The sequence below is a fragment of the Megascapheus bottae genome, chromosome 13, assembly GCF_031878675.1.
Source record: "Megascapheus bottae isolate mThoBot1 chromosome 13, mThoBot2.hap1, whole genome shotgun sequence".
NCBI lineage: Eukaryota > Metazoa > Chordata > Mammalia > Rodentia > Geomyidae > Megascapheus > Megascapheus bottae.
This window is the reverse complement of record NC_143521.1, coordinates 59,549,161-59,567,449: the sequence shown is the minus strand read 5'-3', so window position 1 is coordinate 59,567,449 and position 18,289 is coordinate 59,549,161. Positions and strand designations below refer to the sequence as shown.

Below are 18,289 nucleotides of genomic sequence, written 5' to 3'. Positions count from 1 at the left end.
TGAAGGTTTTGGCTCAGACGGACATCAGAGGTGAACCCTAGGGCATCCAGCTCGGGGAGCAGGTTCAGAAGGGCCATGTCACTGGGGCCACTGAACCAGGATCAATGGGGAGCTGTCCAGTCACACCCAGCCTCCTGCCAGCTTCTGTGCTCCTCCCCGTTGTTTTGTTCCAGCTCACTCCTCCACCTTTTGTTACTTTTGTAGCTACAAGTTTCTAACACATATCTGAGGCTGTCATTCCCCCGCTTAAAAACACTCCCATTCTCTATTGCTTGGAGAATGCTCCCTGCACCTCCATTAAAATGGCAGCTAACCTCCGCACCTCATCTTTACAATAACAATAAAAAATTGCTTAAATGACATCTAAAAACAATTTTCAGCATCACAAACTGTGATGTGAAGTTTAAAAACAGTCTGAAAATAATCTAAAACACAAGATGCCTTTTAATATTAGTAGGAGGAACACAGCTTCTAGGAAGCACAAAAGGCAAATAGTAATAGCACCCATTCCCATAAGGCTACGTTGAGGTTTAGTCGGTTCCTTATATTCTCACAGGCTTGCTCAGGGTGGAGTAATTCCTGGTTATTCTCCCCCCACCCCCTCCGTAGTTCTGGGATTGAACTCAGGACCTGAGCACCATCTCTGAGCTTTGGTGCACTGTGGCTCTGGGGTGCTGGCTGCAGCCTAGCAAACACGAATATGACAGACGTGCCTGCTGCAGGGAGGGGGAGGGGCGCCTGGATCTCCGAGGGTTGGGAGGAGGTGGCCACCCATCACCCTCCAGCCGGGTGACTAGAAAGGTGAACCTTCTGTGAGCCTCAGTTTCTCCATCTGTAGGTGACCCCAGTGTAGCAACTCAGAGGTGGCTCTGCGATTAGCATGGACTCTGGTGTCCACCATGTCCAACAGGAAGAGGTAGTGCCAGAGATTAAATGTCTGACATACCAGGCACCAACACCCAGTCTGAGGCCCCAGTTGTGTTCCCATTAGAATTCCCTTCCTCTGAGAGCCCCCTCAGAGGACCCTAGGGCTGGGGTTCACCCCAGCTCAGAATCCAGAAATGGGAGGGCTTCGATTCTTCCCAGAGGCTCCCATAGCTCCTCTCCCACAGCCCACCCCTGCCAACCTGCCGGCAGGTCCCATCTCCAGCAGCTCTTCCATGGCCCAGCTCTCGGAAGGCCTCCTCCATCATCGGTCCCCTCTGTCATCAAGCCTGCCTGCCGCAGGGTCTCTCCACCTCACACCCGTTCTTCTGAGGGCAGCACAGCAGCCTGGGGACCCGTGCTTGCTTCCACACCAGAGGACACTGGCCTGTCTCTGCATGGCAGGTCCTGAAGGTGGGCCCACAGCAGAGACCACACCTGCCTTACTCTAGGGATGCTGGGAACCAAGGGATCTCTGTGCAAAGAGGACACGGAACAGCACCCCGTAAGGGGGGTATCCAGGCCCAGCCCAGGCCTAGGGCAACAGCAATGCCTGCTGGCATACAGGCAAGGCCAGGAGTCTGTCTCAACCCCGACTTGCACTCACCCCCAGGTGTGAGCCTGTGGACAAGGTGGTGTGGCATGACAGATGCTCTCGTGAGCTCAGGCCCTCCCTCGAGCTCAGGCTGAGGGGAAGGGTGCAAAGCAAGGCGGTGGAAAGAACTGGAAGCCAGAGGCCGAGGTATAAAAATCTGTATTTATATTACAATGACAGATTGACTCAGCACAGCCCTGCCCCATGCACAGGTCGGAGCGGTCACACTGCAGCCCAGGTCTGATAACACAGCAGGCTCCCATGGAGCCCCAGACTCTGGCACGGAACCTGCCCTAGTGCCCTGGCTAGGGGTCTGGGACAACCTGCTGACCTGGAGTAGAAACCCAGGTAGTGGGGATGGAGCTAGGAGTAGGGACTGGCAGGCTAGCTGACCCCAAGAGAGTTAGGAGACGGCTGGGTTTGGGTGAGGGGCATCGTTCAGTGCAGGGCTCATCCACCCAGGGTCATGAGCACAGCAACTTGCCACACCACTGGGATGGGACCGCAGACCTAGGTGGAGCCAGAGCCACAGGCTGTGCCTCCTCCTGGCCATCTGGGCCTGCAGCTGCCTCTTCCAAGCCTGGGCCTGGGGTCCCAGACTCAGCCCTGAGCACCATGTGACCCTGTGGCCAGGATGGACACAGATGAAGGATGCAGGCAGTGGCTATTCTGGTCCTGGTTTCTTTCTAGAGACACCACAGCAGCCCTGCTCTGACCCCGTGGCTACTGGCAGTGACCAGCTTGTGCAGATAGAAGGGAGTGGGAGAGGAATGCGTATGGACCTCTTAGCACCCAGCCCCACCCCCCGCCCCCTGACCGCCTGCCACAACTCTGCTGGCAGCAGAGAGGAGAGGCAGGGGAGAGCCTGGGCAGCTGGTGAGACCAACCCCGCAGTCTTTGTGGGACCACAGGCTGAAAAGACAACGACCAAGCTGGTAAGGAAGTTGGCCCCAAGAGCTGCTCGGGTCACCTGGGCCAGATTCTGCCAGGCAGTGTGAGGGAATTGATGGTTTCAGAATTCTGACTCGGAAGCAAGCCCTCAAGACAAAGCGGGCACTCAAAATAGATGCCAGGTGGGCGGGCTCTGACAGATAAAGCCCCCTCTCCAGGCACTGCAGACCCCCAGAGGGAGTGAAGATGCAGAAGGAACTGCTCAGCAGGAAGTTTTAGGCATGCTCTCCTAGTCCACGAAGAATCCCCCACCTGCAGGCCCTTCTCCCCCGGCTACCTAGAGCCCCTGGAGGGCCAGGTTGTGGCAGAGCTGTTTCCAAGGACCCTTGGCCTCCATAGCTCTCACTTGAGGTGCCTATCAGCATAGTGAGGAGACAGTTTGAAACTTGGTCACAAACGCCCTGGAGATGGGTTTGGTGCTGCAGCCCCACGGCCACCACCGAAGTATTGCTGTGTGTTGCCACAGGGAAAGGTCCTTAGGAATGAAGGAGCCACAGGAGCCGCCTCCCCTAGCCCGGTCTGCATCCCCAGGGGACAGCCTTGTTCACCAGCTGCCAACAGCAAACGACTGGATCCAGCCTCAAGCCAAGAACAAGGGCTCCCGCTGAGTTACAGGTTCACAAGGGAGCCTCAGCCAGGCAAAGCTGCCGGCCCAGGCTGCACCATCAGCCAGCAGCTGCTGCGGAGACACCGCTGGGCCCGGCCCTGCGCTGTCCCCACAAGGCAGCCGGACATGTCAGCTGAGGTGGCCATCACTGCCAGCAAGCTGTCTGTCCATTAGACAAGTCAGGAGGAAAGCTGCCGGCCTGGGCGTCCTGTGAGCCACAGGGTCACGCTGGTGGTGGAGGACAGGGCAACACGGGACACAAGGCACACTATGACAATGTGACAGGGGACGGGTCCCTGAGACGCTGGGTCACTCCCACCCCTCAGCACACAAGGACGCAACAACGGCTAGGAAAATAGAGTACAAAAATCTTGTACAGGAAATAAAGGCGACACACACTCACGTCCCTTGGTGGGAGTCTTCAGAGCTTTCTCTCTTTTTAAAAATGTTTCTGTTTTGACTTTTTTTGGGGGAAAACCCTCTGCCAACTTAGGCCATGGGCAGAACTCGTGGAGGTCCCTGAAGGAAGCTGCCTGGTGCACTTGGCTTTTCTTTCTTTTCTTTTCTCTCTCTCTTTCTTTCTTTCTTTCTTTCTTTCTTTCTTTCTTTCTTTCTTTCTTTCTTTCTACCTTCTTTCCCTTTTCTTCCTCCCTTCCTTTCTTTTTCTTTTCTTAAGAAAGGGAGATGAGAGCCTGGGGACAGTGTGCCCAGCTCACCCCAGCTTCTGCCAGGACGAGAAGCCATATTTCCTGTACAGACCAGGCAAAGCCCTCTGGGCCAGAGTGGGGGACGCAGCAGGAAAGCCAGGCATCAGCTGGGGGCCAGCCCTCATAGGTGGCTCTCAAAGGCCCAACCTTACAGGATGCATGTCTGCTGGTGCTCCTGTGTCTGTGTGAGTGTGCGGGTAGGGGCCTAGCAAGTGTGTGTGTGTGTGTGTGTGTGTGTGTGTGTGTGTGTGTGTGTGTGTGTGTGTGATGGGCCTAAACAGAGCAGAAGCTGCCCAGCTTGCCTGGCTCCTGACACATGTTCTCTCTCCACCCACGTGTCCCAGGTGCCCACCCAAATCCCTCCCTTCAAGGATCAAAAGATGGACATACAGACGGACAGACAGTGGCGCGCGCCTTCCTTCCTTCCTCAGTCCACTCCTCTGTCGCAGGATCTGGCGGTGGCTCCGAGCTCCCACGGTGGCCATTACGCCCCTTACACGGTGCCCAGCAAAGTTTGCAGCAAGGACATTTAATACTTCTGGAATGACTGGGAATCTGAGAACAGACCGCGTGCGGCTGCGCCGGTCTCCGGGGCATGGGGGCTGGGCTCTACCTCTCTGGGGGGCCCCTGCCCTGCAGGAAGAGGCTGGCAGTCCAGGCAGCGGCTGGAGCTTCCAGAATGGCACAGCAATGGGCCCGTGGAGAGGCTGGCGTTGTTCAAGGGAGGGCTGGAGGGCTGACACGCTCGGCCAGGCAGGGTGGCAGGCCGAGGAGCACAGGACACGGGACCTACAAGAGGCCAGGGCGACCAGGCCGCTGGCAGGGGTGCCCGTAGCTGCCATCGCTGCAGCCACCGCTCTGAAGGCTGTAGTGGTCATCGGTGTCACTGCTGCTGCCAGCACTGTCCAGCTCCCCAGGGCCCAACTCCATGCCCTCTATGTCCACCTCTGGGGAAACAGAGAGAGAATGGGTCAGGCTGGCCCTCTGTGGGCACGGCTAGAACTCCCTAACAAGCGAGGGCTCATCTGTCCCTTCGTCTCTCCCTTGCGTGGACGCAGGGGCTCTGGGGCAGGGCTGGGGAGGAGAGCGGAAGACCCAACTGGGGCTAAGAAGCCCACGCCAGGATTGCTGGCCTGCAACCCCAGCTACTTAGGAGGTGGAAGTAGCTGGACTGAGAGGGAGGGAAGACCATCTGAAAGAGGGGACCAGGGCAGGGCTCCAGTGGCAGAGCGCTTCCTTGCTTCCTGCATCTACACCTGGTCCTTGGGGGACAAGGCAGGCTCTGGGCCTCCCTGGACAAGTCACGGTGAGAAGTAAGCCTGCTGCTTCAAGTAGGGGTTTGGTCAAGGTGGGGTCCTCCTTGCTCTGAGATCACCCCCACACATCCCCGGAACCCCGCCAGGCTGCCCTGGCCCCCACCTTGTTCTGAGTCGTCTGTGGAGACGGCGGAGCCGGTGCTGTCTGTGCGCACGCGCTCCACGCTCTGCACCGACAACTGCTCCAGCCGCCGCTTCAGGAAGCGGTGCTCCCGCTGCAGCTGCTCCTTGACGCTCAGGGCCCGGCGGTCCTGCTCCTCCAGTTTCTGGGGGCCATAAGGGATATCCATGAGGCTGGGAAGGGGTGGGGCAGGGGCACAGAGGCCTCACCCCTCAGCCAGGCCACATGGCCCCCAGACCTAAGGTACCCCTCCCCACTCCAGCCATGCAGTCACAAGGCCTGGCCCCGCGCTCGCAACCTGCTGACCAGCTCTAGAATGCCCATAGCTGCCGGCCAGCCCTAGCCAAGCCCAGTCACGTGTGGGAGTGAGGTTGCTGGCCGACACAGCCTCACAGACGCCTGCCGCCCGCGTGGCCCTCGCTGTGCTTGTACCTACGGCACCTGTGACTCCACTTTCACCTTGAACTTCCTCTAGCCCAAGGAAGACACTGCTGCCTGGCCAGGACGCACAGCCCGGGGCTGGCCTCGTTCAAAGCTCCCGCCACACGGTCCCCTGAGATGCAGAGGAGGTCCTTCAAGGGGACACAGACGCACCTTCAAGTGTTCCCAAGTCCCAAACCTGCACGTCTGTTGGAAAGCCATGAGGGGCTGCACCAGATAGTGTCTCTCTCGACCCAAGCCCACTGCCAGCACCCCAACAGCAGCCCCGACTGCCCTGCACACTCCCAGAGGGCCACCCCCTTCCAGCGGGCCTTAGGAAAGCCTGCGAAATCCCTGACCCCACCTGTCCATCCCGCTCCCCAGACTGGCCTGCCCGTGACACTGCTTTCCCTGTCACCCCGAGTAAAACTCAGCAAAGCCATGGCAGCCCCTTGACTCCCACCAGTTCTAGTCCTTCAGGTAACTTCCTCTCCCAGCATTCCCCACTCCCCTCGGGTCTGTGGCCACAGGGCTCCCTAAGGCACACAAGGTGGCCAGGCAGAGCCAGAGCTGCTGGGGGGCGCTGCTCACCTTGATGTGCATCTTGGCACGCTTCAGGAGGCTCAGCGTGGTGTGGCGAGTGCTGTCAGGGCCCAGGGGCACCAGTTGCTTGAGCTGCTCCAGGTACAGCCTGAGTCTGGCTCGTCTGAAAGAGCCAGAGACAGACCATGAGCCAGGCAGAAAAGCCCCCGGGGTCACAGCAGGAGGGACTGGCCCAGGCCCAAGCAGGGGAAGCTGAGGGGGCTTATGGCTCCTGCTCAGATCTCGGGCCCCACAGCCGAGGGTCCCTCCCCCAAGATCTCCTGGTCTGGTACGTGTAGCAAGCTGGGCACAGGTGCCCAAAGGCCCTGAAGTGCCTGCTTAAGAACCAGCCTGGGCTCAGGCGGGGGACTCAGCCGGCACTCACGGCCCCACACACGTCACCAGTTGTCACGCCAGTGACCAGGTCACTGAGGGCTGGGGGACAGCTCCCTGCTCCTGAGTTTGCCAGGCCTTCAGAAACTGCCACTTGCCGTGTTTTGCCCCTGAATCCATATGGACAGACCCATTGTGTTTTTGTGTTTGCTTTTGTTTTCTTTTTCCTCCACAAAACTAGAGCCATCTATGGGGGTGGGGGGGAAGGAAATGGGGACCAAGACATGAGAAAGGGTATCAATGTATGTGAAGTAATGCACCTTCTATCTGGAGAACGTAATGTAACCCTTCTATTAATCACAATAAAAAATATATTCTGGAGCCATCTACTCAGGGGACTTGTTCTCACACCTTCGTCCCCTTGCTGAAGTGCCGCCATTCCTGAGGGGTTCACAGGCGTGGACGGGCAGCTAAGTTCAGGCCAAGGCCCTCTGCTGCCTCTGTGACGGCCAGAAACCTCTGCCAGGGCTGCGCCGTCTGGCACACAGGCATCCCCAGGTCCCCGGGCGTAGCCTGAGCGGCTCAGTGCCGCAGGCCTTGCAGGCCTGGCACGGCTTCCAAGTGCACTATGCTTTGCTAAGTACAAATTCTCAGGCATGAAGCTGCCAGGTCAGGGAATAAGAATATTCTGGAGGACTTCACCCTTCCCCTTAGCCACAGAGTTCCAGAAAACTCATGGTCTTCGTTAGTCCTGAAGAGACCCCAGAGGACAGAGGACAGGGACAGCCATCTCCTTGGACAGAGGAAAGGTTGCTGGGTGCAGAAAAGGGAGGTGTTGGCAGCCCCCGTCCACAGGAGGGAGGGCGGCTGCAACCTGGGGCCCTTACACCTGTTAACTGCACCCCCAGTCAACAAACATCTCAGCTGGAGCCCCAGCACGAGTGCCTTGAGGCATAGAGGTCCTTCTGGATGAAGAACACTTAGACTTTCTGAGGAACTTCTACAATACAGATTAAGGCAAGGCTTGGCCAAGAGAAGGGGGAGAGAAGTCACGCTGCCACGGCCTGGGCCCTAGGCAGAGTGGTGGAGTTGAGAACCCTCCACCTTGGGGCCGTGTGGGGTTTGCCCAGCCTTCACTCGTGCCCACTGCCCAGGATCTCAGCCTCCTCACCTCTAGAGGGGCGAGCGGCACGGTGCTGAGCCAGGTAACAGGAAAAAGGCCCTGCCCAGACTGGTCGGCCCGACCTGCAGCCGCCACAGAGACCACTGAGGTTGATAGGTGCAGCCGCTGTCAGGCCCCTTCTCCCAGTCCACCTGCTGTATAACCAGCAGTGACCCCTACCACCCTCGGCTCAACTACGTCAGATGCACGTGACCTTCGCAAGCCCCCCCCCCCCCACGAGCACGGGATCATTTTGCTGCATCTCCATTTCCACACCATGAGTGTTATGGGAACAGTTTGGATACAGAACCACATGTGTGACAAGTGACCCAGTTTCGTTGAAGAAAATGAAAGAGCAGACGCACACAAGAGACTCCACGGAACAACAGAAGTGCAGGAAGCACGCATCTCCAGGACGCGTGGCCATAGCGTTTATTGCTTTAGCTTGGTGTTCGTCTGTGTTTCCAGGTGTTTTCTGTGCTAGCCCCTCCCCCTGGTTACTAATACAGAGAAAGACACAATTGTACAAGAAAGGGGGGGAAACACAGCTAAACGACAAGTAACAGCAGAAAGGTATTTGCAATACATATAGAAGACAAACGGTTAGTATGCATGATATCTTGGGCTCATACACATCAAAAATAAAGCACAGTACCTCAATGTAACAATGAGTAAAGAGCACAGGCAGGTGAGCTGTGGAAAACGAACGGCAAATCTAACATGAAGTTCACTTCGTCTCGTGAGTGAGCAAGAAAATGGAAATCCCAACAAGCAGATACTCATGTTCTCCTTTCGCCAATGAAAAGGCAGAGGGGCGGCTGGCGCCGGCTCAGCCAGCTCGGGTGGCCTGTGGCTTGCCGAGGGAGAGGGGCTGCGAGCATCCGCTCATAACCGTGGCTAGTACTTCCACTGGTCACGGGCATGCAGACACGCGCGCCAGCACTGCCCTCCTCCAGGGCGGCGTTAAGACCCTGGGAGCAAACGGTGGATCCTACGCAGGCTTCAGGCCAGAAGGCCTGGGAGGGAGAGGTCAGAGGGTGCGCCCTAGGGAGCTGAGTGAACGCCCATGGCAGGGACAGAGGACAGGAAGGGGCCCCTCTTACCCCAGGAACCCAGTGATGGAGACACTCTCTAGGTGCCGCACGGGAAGCACACGAACAACACTTCTCCAGAGACAGAGCGAGGCCAGGACTACACACATGTGAGGTGCAACGTTCAACACGGCCACCAATTCTAGGCGAGCGCATGCACAAGGCTGCAGGCTGCCCAGGTCACCTTGGCTCCTCGCCCTGGGCAGCAGCTGTGCCGGGCAGGCTGCCTGATGCCACGGGCTCTGCCGGTGGCTGGCGGAGGGATGCTGGGACGATCCTCGCGCTTTGGCCCAGCTGCAGAACCCAGACAACACGGAGCCTCCTTCCAACAGGGGCCTCCCTGGAGCTCTATGGCATCCGGGGACCTCAACCAGCATGGCTGCTAGAGCCTTGCATTTTAGAAAGAAACAGCCAGGATGCAGCCCCTGGATCCCTGTGCTACCGTCAACTGCTGTCAAGCCCTTGGCACTGCCCTGTCTGTCTCGCCAGCACCATCTCCCACTCCTCAGACAACACCCCAAGTTCCATGCCACAGTCCCCCTGCACCTGAGGGACAGAGTCCTAGGTGGCTGACAGAGCCACGTTCCAGACCTCACCAGGCCAAGATGCAGGGGAAAAGGTAGTGAGCGAACCCACCAGGCGGCAAAGCGCTCGGGCAGACCATTCAGCTTACCAGAACCTTCTGTTTGTTAGCAAGCAACTGTCCCTTGTGGGGCTCCTCGGGCTGCACTGGGCACTCAGGGCCAGCCTGGAGGGCAGCTCAGGGTGCCAGGGTACACTTCCCCAGAGGCAAGGGACCCAGGCACCATCTCAGCACTGGGGTGCTGGTGGGGGATCCCCTATGGGGTGCATCCTACCATTCGAGGACAAAGAAGGGCACCCAGAGTTCCCCCTGTATACCAGCTAAGGCCAGAGCCTAGGGCCAAACCCACCAGGGCCACCAGGCCCTGGGTTGGCTGCAATCGCTGGCCTTGGAAGACCTGCCAGAGCCACTTGTCTACTAGGAGATTCAGAGGAAGACCGGAGCCAGAGAAGGCCTGGGGTTGGTTGGACTCAGCTCCAAGAACCTGTAAAAGGAGGCGCCAGGGACTCAGTCCAGCCCCCAGCAAGAGGCCCCTCCCCCAGGGAAGGCTGTGTCTGGGGCCCTGATAGGAGCCCAGCTGGGTGGGTCAGCCGCGTGCTTCCTGAGGACAGTAGCCCCCAACTCAGTCCAGCCACGGACTGGCCAGACGGAAGGCCCCACCAGGCCCCATGCTTCAAGCCTGTGGTCTGTTGAGGGCCATGGAAACTTGTGGATTGGCCAGGACTCCTCGCTGGGTGGGGTGCACAGGCTGCCCAGCCATCCCCACTGTCCTCAAGGGGCCAGGTGAGGCCCAGTGTGAGCACAGGCTCAGGGCAGAGACAGAGGTGGTCGAGCAGGAAGTATAGGGGTCAGAGCCAGGCCCTGTCCTATGTCCTCCCTCCGTGCCCTTCTCTGTCCTCACTGGGGCTGTTCCCCCAAACAGAGTCTCGGGAAACCTCTCTTGGAAGGTCCACGTGGGGCTCCTCGGACCTGGGCGCAGAGCAGCAGCCCCCAGCCCCATGGCCTCCTGGGAACTCCCCCCAACACACACATGACCAGTGCAGGAAGTGCATCTCCTCAGGGAACACCGTGTTCTGTCCCGCCCAGCCGGAGCCTCCCGGGGGAGCGGAAGTTGGTGCTGCCAAGGGTTCAGGCATGGGGGAGGGAGGGGAAGAACTGGCTGGGCTCCAGATCTTCCCAGCACACCCAGGAGGCTTGTCTGGGATGCGAACCCACCCCATCAGGAAAGCAGGAGAGAACTGGCCCATTTTGCAGATGTGAGCAGGGGGGCAGGGACAGCCATCACTTAGCATCTCTCCCTTGGGGGTCTCCTTGGTCCTGGCACGAGGGCTTTTGTCTGTGGGGCTGCGAGGCCCCAAATACCACTGTGTCCACCTTAGTTCCGTGGCCATAGGAAGGTCTTCACCCAGCCCACGTCTCCTCCCAGAGAAACAGGACAGAAGTCTCAGGGGACATCTGCGGCTGAGCCCTGCCGCCTGACCTCAGCCTTAGTGCAGAAATGTCTGCTGAGTCTAACTGTCTAGGGGAAGGTGGCCTCTGGGGCCTGGGGGCAGGAACTGAAGCCCCAGTCAACACAGCTGGACTCCAACCAGGACTCGCACAAGATGACCCCACAGCTGGACTCCAGGCTGAGCGCAGGGAAGACACCACAGTACATCCCGGCCTCCTCCACCAGCCAGTCCCGAGCCTCCAGAAAACTCTGGCCCCGGTGTGAGCACTTGGAAGCAGAACCTAGGCCCCTGCCAGCCCCAAAGTACCTGTGGAGAGCTCAGCCCCGCCCTGCAGGCCTTTCCACAGTCGGGCACTGCCCGGCAGCCCTGGCATCTCCACTCAGCTCACAAAGAAACAGAGGGGGTGGGAGAGCCACTTACCTGTGCTTTTCTAGTTCGTTGTGTGAAGACCTGTTTAGAGAGACAGAAAGACAGGGCTCACTGGGAGGCCAGACACCAGAGCACAAACTACCATAGTTCTTCTGAGGGAGCAGGGAGCCCCCTGGCAGGGGTTGGAAGGTCTGGGCCCAGGGCGTCCCCCGGTGATGAGGGCTGGGGTGGCCCCCAAAGAGCTGTGAGGAGGATGTTGGCACACGCAGGGAGCACAGAGGGGACAGGAGCCCACGGCCACACAGCCACCTAGCGTGGCTTCTCTGCTTTCCTCTCCCCAGGGCCATCTGTGCCCTTGCAATAATCCCGCTGCACGGATCGCAGTGGATGCCGGCTGAGCATGGCGCCCAGCAGCCAGCACTGAGTCCTAAGAGGAGAGGACACTGCTGGCCTCCCGGGGCCAGGGTCAGGCTCACACACCTTGGTGACCTCCACACGGCGGGGGCATGCAGGACGAAGCCATCCTAGCCAGGCCAGGTCACACAGGGTTTCCAGGTGAGGGTGTGTGGCAGCTGGCTCTCTCCTGGCAGGGGGTCCCACCTGTCCTGACCCCACCTGTCCTGCCCCTTCAGACCCGGGCACCAAGTCCCGAGTACCGTGGGAGCTCTTCGGGGCAGACTGGCCTCCAGTTATCAGGTCTAGGGCAGGTGCTGCACACATGACCCAAGCCCTCATCTCTCCAGGCTCCCTTGCTTTCTGGGCCTCTGCTGGCTGTTGCCATCTTCCTAGCTCTCTCCTGCTTCAGCAAGTTAGGTCTGGCATCTCCCATCTCCACCCCTCCTGCGCAGCGCCTGACACCGCCATCAGGTGCAGCAGGCCTCTCTTCTCCCTTCCTGAGCCTGCCAGGTCCCAGGCCTCTCTCCCCCCTCCCCATGTAGTTTCCAGGGCCCTCGAGAACCTCCTGGTCACATGGCTGGGCAAGGAGTCTGGGAGCCTCTGCCAGGGCCAACTGACACCAGAAGGGGCACTGCAGAGGCCATCCCTCAGCCCAAACCTAAGCCTGGTCACGTGCCCAGGGGGTCTGCTGGCTCATGAGGTTGGCTGAGGTCAGCAGGTACCCTTCAGTGTAGACAAGCCCACCCAGATGCCCCGCCAAAGACTGGCACTAAACTCTATTCACCCCAGATGCAGAGAGGCACCCCTCAGCAGCTGGGTGGAGGCAGTTCTTCCCCATGCTCTTCCTGTCTTCAGATACCCACAAGTCCCCAGAGAACCTCTCCCTGGGGGGAAGTGGCACTATTGCTGCTCTGGGGGGTGACAAGGGCTATCCTGGCACCTGACAGCACCTGTGAGGTAGGCATGCTTTTGCCTTCTCAGAACCTGGCGCCAGCCCCACCTTCAAGCCTTCCCTTCACAGCACTTGGCACAACCACTCAGCTGCTGACGTCCCACCCCAGTGATGCCTTCCTGGCCTGCCACCCGCCTCTCGCTCCGGTGTGCCATGCCCAGTCTTGTCCTTTGCCTTGGCAGAACGTAAGAGCTGGACAGGAAAGGGGCTGCCCCTGTCACACTGGCTTGTCAAGCCTGGAAGGCAGTAACTAACCAGGAAAAAGGGGTCTGCCATTACTGGGTTGTCTCAGGCTTTGGGGGAAGTTGTAAATGCTCAGAGGGGCTGTAAGAAAAGCACACCCGGGCTGGGGAGGCCTTCTATGTGCCCCCTGCCGGGTGCTGGCCATGGCAACAGAAGGGGAGCAGCTCCCAGGAAGCGAGTGTGAGAGGCGAGTGCTGGGAGATGGAGAAGGTCAAGACACCACTGCCTTCAAGGGACTGGGGTGGTGTGAGAGTGAGGGACCTGTTCACAGAGCCGAAGCCATGGTTTTTGGCCAGCTGTGGCCTTGCCATGAGGCGCCGTCCTGGCATCTGGTACAGTCGAGGCATAGGCAGCGATGCCCCCCCAATCCTGTCTTTCTACACGCTCTCCCCAGCAGGGGACCAAGCAGGGGACCGGAGGCTGGCACTCAGGCAGCCAGAGACTCCCCGAACTCTGTGCCAGGCCGAGGACCCCCTCGGAGATGGTCCCTGTGCCAGCCACGGGGCCGGGCCGTACCCTCTACCCCAGGGGCTGGGAAGCCCCTTGCTGGGGCAGCTCGGGGCTGGGCTGGGTGGCCGGGGAGCCCCTGGGAGCCGCGTCCCGGGCCGGCGCGCACTCTGGCGTCGGGGCTTCCGCGGTTGGGCACCAGGCCGAGGGCGAAGAGGGGGTCTGAGTGCGGACCTGCCCGCTTCCTGCCCGCCAAGGACGGCGTCCCCTGCGCTTGCGGCTGGCGTTCCTCGGGGAGGAGGCCGCGCGTGGCCGTTGGGCACCGAGCGGGGCTCCTGAGCGCACCGTGGGGACTGGGGTGCTGGGCCGAGGAGAAGCGAGGCCCCTCGCGGAGACGCGGGAGCCACGGGCCCCGGGGCGCCGGGCGCGGCCCGCTGACAACTTCTCTCCCGCCGGACAAGTCCCGGAGGCTGGCGGAGGGCGCGGGCCGGCGGTGGGCGCTGTACGCGTGGCACTGTTTACGGCGGCGGGAGGCGCGGCCGCGGGAAGATGGCGACGCGCGGGCGGGGCGCGCGGGCGGGGCCGGCGCCTCCTCCAGGCCGGCCGCCGGGGCGCGCGGGGCCGCGCCGGGGCCGGGGGGCGGCCGGGGCCGCTCGGGCGGGGCGCGCGGGCCGCGGGGCGGCGCGCGAGGGGTGGGGGGGGGCGGTACCTGTTGTTCGGGGCCTTGCGCACCAGGCCGGCCGCCTTTGTTTTCTTCCTGGAGAAGTCGCCGTCGAAGGGCAGCACCGAGGCGTAGCCGTGCTCGGCCTCTGCGGACAGACGGCGCGGTCAGCGGGCCCCCCGCGCCCGCCCGCCGCCCGCCCACCCGGGCACAAAGGGGCGCGGGCTACCTCGATCCCGGCGCTCCAGGTACTCGGCCGCCTCCAGCAGCAGCAGCAGGGAGTTCAGCTCCATCCTGCCGCCCGCGCCCGGGACGGCGGCGGCCGCTGCCCGGCGCGCTCCGGCCGGCTCCGCTCGCCGCCTGCCCCGAGCCCCGCGGCACACTTGCCCGACTCGCGGACTCCTGCGCTCGGCCGCCACCCTCTGCCTCGGGCCCTCAAATTGACACATAAGGGAGAGCGGCGGGTGGCGCGGCCAATCGGCGCGGGCGCTGCGGCCCCGGGGGCGGGCGCTGCGGCGGGCCCCGGCCAATGGGGGCGGTCCGAGCGCCTCGGGCAGGGCCGAGAATGTTGACAGATGCGAGGCGAGGCCGGGATAGGCCGGCCGCGCTAGTAACAATTTAGAAGCCCGAGCTTAGCAACAGCACGTGGTGGCCCGGCCCCCGCGCGCGCTGACTGGCGGGCCCCGTGCATGACAAGTAGGTGCCGCGCGCTGATTGGTCCACAGCGGCCTATGTAAATTGAAACCGCGGGCCAATGACCGCCGGCCGGGCGCGCGGCCAATGCGGGCGCCGGGGCCCGGGACGCGCCGGCGGAGGGGAAGCGGCGCGCCGGGGGCCGGCGGCGGGCCGGGCCTGCGTGGGGCTCCGCGGAGGCCCGCTCGGGTCCCCGCTGGGCGCTCGGGTGGGAGACGATCGGAGGCTGAGAGCCAGGCGTCCCGGTCCGGGGAGAACCCGAGGCCCCCGGCGGGAGCGCAGGGCTCGGGCCTGGGCGCGGGCACCGGCCCGGGGAGCGGAGTCGGTGGCCCGGGCGCGCGGAGAGCCGCCTTCCCTCCCCTCTGGCTGTCGAGGGGGGTGGTCACAGCAGATGGAAGGAGCGCAGCATCTCCGAACCAGGGCTAGCGGAGTGGAGACGGAGCCCCGCAGGCTGGGGCCTCGGGGGCGGGCACTGAGGGCCCGGACCTTCCGGGCCTTTCCCAGCGGATCCCACGGTGGCCTCCTTTCTCTGGCTCCAGGGTCACCACGCAGCTTGGCACTCGTCGGATGGCCTCAGCATGGCTTCGGAGGCCCCCCACGCGCAGACACAGAGGGATCGCAAGGTTGGTATCCCCCGCAGCGGCCTGGCCCTGCCTCCTCTGCCCCGCTCCCGCTGGGGCCGACGCCTCGCTTGCACCGGGCAGGAGGGCATCCTCTTGCAACCCACAGCCTGCCCCTCAGACCCCGGGGCAGCCAGTCAGCGGGTCCGGGGGCGCCACGGCGAGCGCAGCCCCCCGCAGCCTTGGCCCCCTGCTCTGAGAAGCCCAGCTGTGCGCCGGCAGAAGCCAGAAGTCCACGCAGGTTCTGACTCTGGGGCCCTCCCTGCAGCCACTCTGGGATTCTGCGCTGGCCCTGAGACGTCAGCTAAGTCACTTGACTCTCTGAGCCTCAGTTTCCTTGCGTTCCCTCTTGGGGGTGGCCCAGCTAGACTCAAGGAGGTTTGCGTGGAGGACCCCCCCCTCCCCGCAGCAGCAGACTGGGCACCAAGTGGTGCCCCGAAAATAGCAGGAATGGGAACGGTGCCCAAGCCAGCAAGTGCTGCAAACCCCTAGTCCTGCCCACAGAGAGGAGGGGAGGGAAGGAGACATGCCTGCCTGGTCACAACTGGTCAGAACCGGCTGCCAGGCTGGCTGGCCACAAGCCCCAGGTCAGGCCTCTAGAAAGTTTGGGGACCTTCCAGAAAGTTTGACAGACAGGAAAACATTGTTTTCAGAATACAAACAGAAGACAGGGAAATCGGTGGAAGGTGTGATCAAATGTCTTAGGATCCTGATGTGATGCCACCATTACTTTTAAATTTTAAAATAAAACAATTCATCATCCTTGTGAAAAACTGTTGGAGTGGATTTTTGTTCTCGATTTATACAGGTTTCCCCACTTTGCTGAAGAGCCCCACACAACCTAGCAAATATAAATTACATGAATTTCCTGTAGCCAAAAATGACCTCAAAAGCAAAAAAGGTACAATTTTCCTTTAAAAAGCATTTTTCAGAAGGGAAAAAAGGAGGCGTGGGGTGGGGGGTGCATGCCCTGCACTCTGGCTGAGTGCTCTCTACGTGGAGATGTCAGGGTCTGATGGCTTAACAGGCCTGGCTCCCCTGGGCCCAGAAGATGCCAGCTCAGCCTCACTGCCGTTGCCCCTCCTCACGTGGCTGTGGGGACACTTCCTTCTTGGAGGCCTGAAGAAGAAAAGAGCTTGGGGTGGGGCAGCCCTTCCACAAGTGAAAGGGGCTCTGATGGGCCCCAGGTGTGTTGGGGCCTTGTGGTGCTCTGAAGTGTGCTGGAGGAGGTGGTGACAGCATTGCTGATGCTTCCCCATTGCTCTCTCTGTCTCCCTGTGTCTCTGTCTCTCTCTCTGCCATTCCTGGGGCTTGAACTCAGGGCTTGCGCACTGACTGTCCTTGGGCTTTCTCAAGGCTAGATCTATGCCTCTTAAGCCACAGCACTACTTTTGGCTTTTTTTTTTTTTAATGTATGTGGTAGCAAGGAATGGAACCTAGGTCTTCCTGCACGCTAGGCAAGCACTCGACCACTGGGCCACACTCCCGCCAGCTCTCATTGCATAGTCCAGCAGGCCCGGCCCACTGAGGCCACCAGCTTCCCAACCTGGCTGGCCAAGGCACGCAGCTCCCATGGGGAGCCCTCCTTGCTGTCTGCCCTGCCTCTGCCGTGGCTGTGTCAGATGTAGGTCCCTCTGGACTCTGAAAACCCGACCTGGCCGCTGGGCGGTGGCGGAGGAGGGCCCTCTGTCGGCGGGGGCACCCTGGAAGCCGGGAAGCGGTGTGTAGGCTGCCCCCTGGTGGTGGTTAGGTGCTGTACTGGTGTCTGGGCCCCTGGAGGGAGGGGTAGAGGTGGCTGGGTGTCAGGGATTCCAACCCATCCTCATTTAGACTCCAGAGCCTCTTCACCTGCACGGCCACTGATGTGCCTGCTGTGCCACTGCCTGGTTACGGCTGCCCTGTAGACGCCTGCCTCTCCCGCACTACGTATAAGGCTCAGGGGCTCCCAGCCAGGGGCTCCCTGCAGGCAGGACCTGAGGACAGGCCATCTGTCCAGATGGACAACAGACAAGGGGGAAAGGTGGCAGGGCCAGCGACAGAGGCCAAGTGTGACAGGGCCACCTCTGCAAAACTGAGTGGAGCCTTCAGGGGACGGCAGGAGGGTGGGGATCAGCTACGTCCCTCAAGTCCAGCATGGTGACCTCCTGAGCAGGGGCTCTGGGGCTCCTCCTCAGGCCATCTGTCTGCATGCTGTCCTGCCTGGTGGGGAGCTGCAGTCTGAGATTTTCAGGCCGCCGGTGGCCTTGGCCCTGCTGTTACTGGAAGCTGGGTGGGGCTGCTGGCCGTGGCTAAGGGCCCCTTCCCAGCCTGTGTGCACTCAGAGCCCTGCCTCCAGCTGCTGGCTGGTGACACATGTCCAGGCTGGTGGCATGCACTCCCCACACCCATCTGGCCACTGTGGCCCAGCGGCGCCTTGCCTCGTGGTCTGCTGCAGCTTCCAGCCCTGTGGGTTCTTACTTTTTTTTTTTTTTTTGGTCGATTGTGGGGCTCTTCAGCTCAAGGCTTCCACCCTACCCCTCGTACCCCTTGAGCCACAGCACCACTTCTGGTTTCCTGGTGGTTATTTGGAGATAAGAGTCTCACAGACTTTAGTGTCCCTGGTGGCTTTAAACCTTGATCCTCAGATCTCAGCCTCCTGAGTAGCCAGGATGACAGGGTGAGCCTCCGCGCCCAGCTGTGGGTCCTGTCTGATAGCCCACAAGCCAGCGCTCCACTTACTGACCTCCGCAAGCCTCAGCGTGGATGGGAGACCTTTGCCACTGGGTGGCCATATGTGACGCCAATGTCAGGTCTGGAGGATGGCCACAGAGTGTGGGGCTGGGCTTCTGGATTGGTGGCTGGGGACAGGGGCTCCTCACAGTCGTCTCACTCCACAGGGCCAGGAAGGATGGGTGGCAGTCACGCTGAGGGTGGGACAGACTCAGGGGAGGGGTAGCCCTGGGAGGGGGGCTCGGAAGCAAGTCAACCATTCAGCCATCCGTCCATATCAGCACCCACACCTTTAGTGTCTGGGGCTGGGGGCGCGGGGGATAGGCCCCCATGTTCACAGAAGACACGAGAGCCTC

The 18,289-nt window shown here is 61.1% G+C and overlaps 1 protein-coding gene across 1 annotated transcript; it reads right to left on the bottom strand.

Annotated features, from left to right (window-relative positions):
* Positions 1-4,297: 4,297 nt before the first annotated feature.
* Positions 4,298-14,360, bottom strand: Mxd4 (MAX dimerization protein 4). Its single transcript, XM_090343919.1, has 6 exons — positions 14,141-14,360; positions 13,960-14,059; positions 11,264-11,293; positions 6,233-6,347; positions 5,204-5,366; positions 4,298-4,731 (listed from the first exon to the last, which is right to left on the bottom strand). Exons 1-6 carry the CDS (start codon positions 14,358-14,360, stop codon positions 4,574-4,576), a joined length of 786 nt encoding a protein of 261 aa, XP_090200045.1. The 3' UTR covers positions 4,298-4,573.
* Between the last annotated feature and the right edge of the window lie 3,929 nt (positions 14,361-18,289).

What these genes read in the sequence shown, in the direction of transcription:
- Mxd4 (XM_090343919.1), bottom strand. Translation starts at nt 14,360, where the DNA reads ATGTGTCAATTTGAGGGCCCGAGGCAGAGGGTGGCGGCCGAGCGCAGG. An exon ending in GTGCCAAGATGCACATCAAG is followed by an intron (nt 5,367 to 6,232) that starts GTGAGCAGCGCC and finishes TATGGCCCCCAG; the next exon opens with AAACTGGAGGAGCAGGACCG. An exon ending in CACAGACGACTCAGAACAAG is followed by an intron (nt 4,732 to 5,203) that starts GTGGGGGCCAGG and finishes CTGTTTCCCCAG; the next exon opens with AGGTGGACATAGAGGGCATG.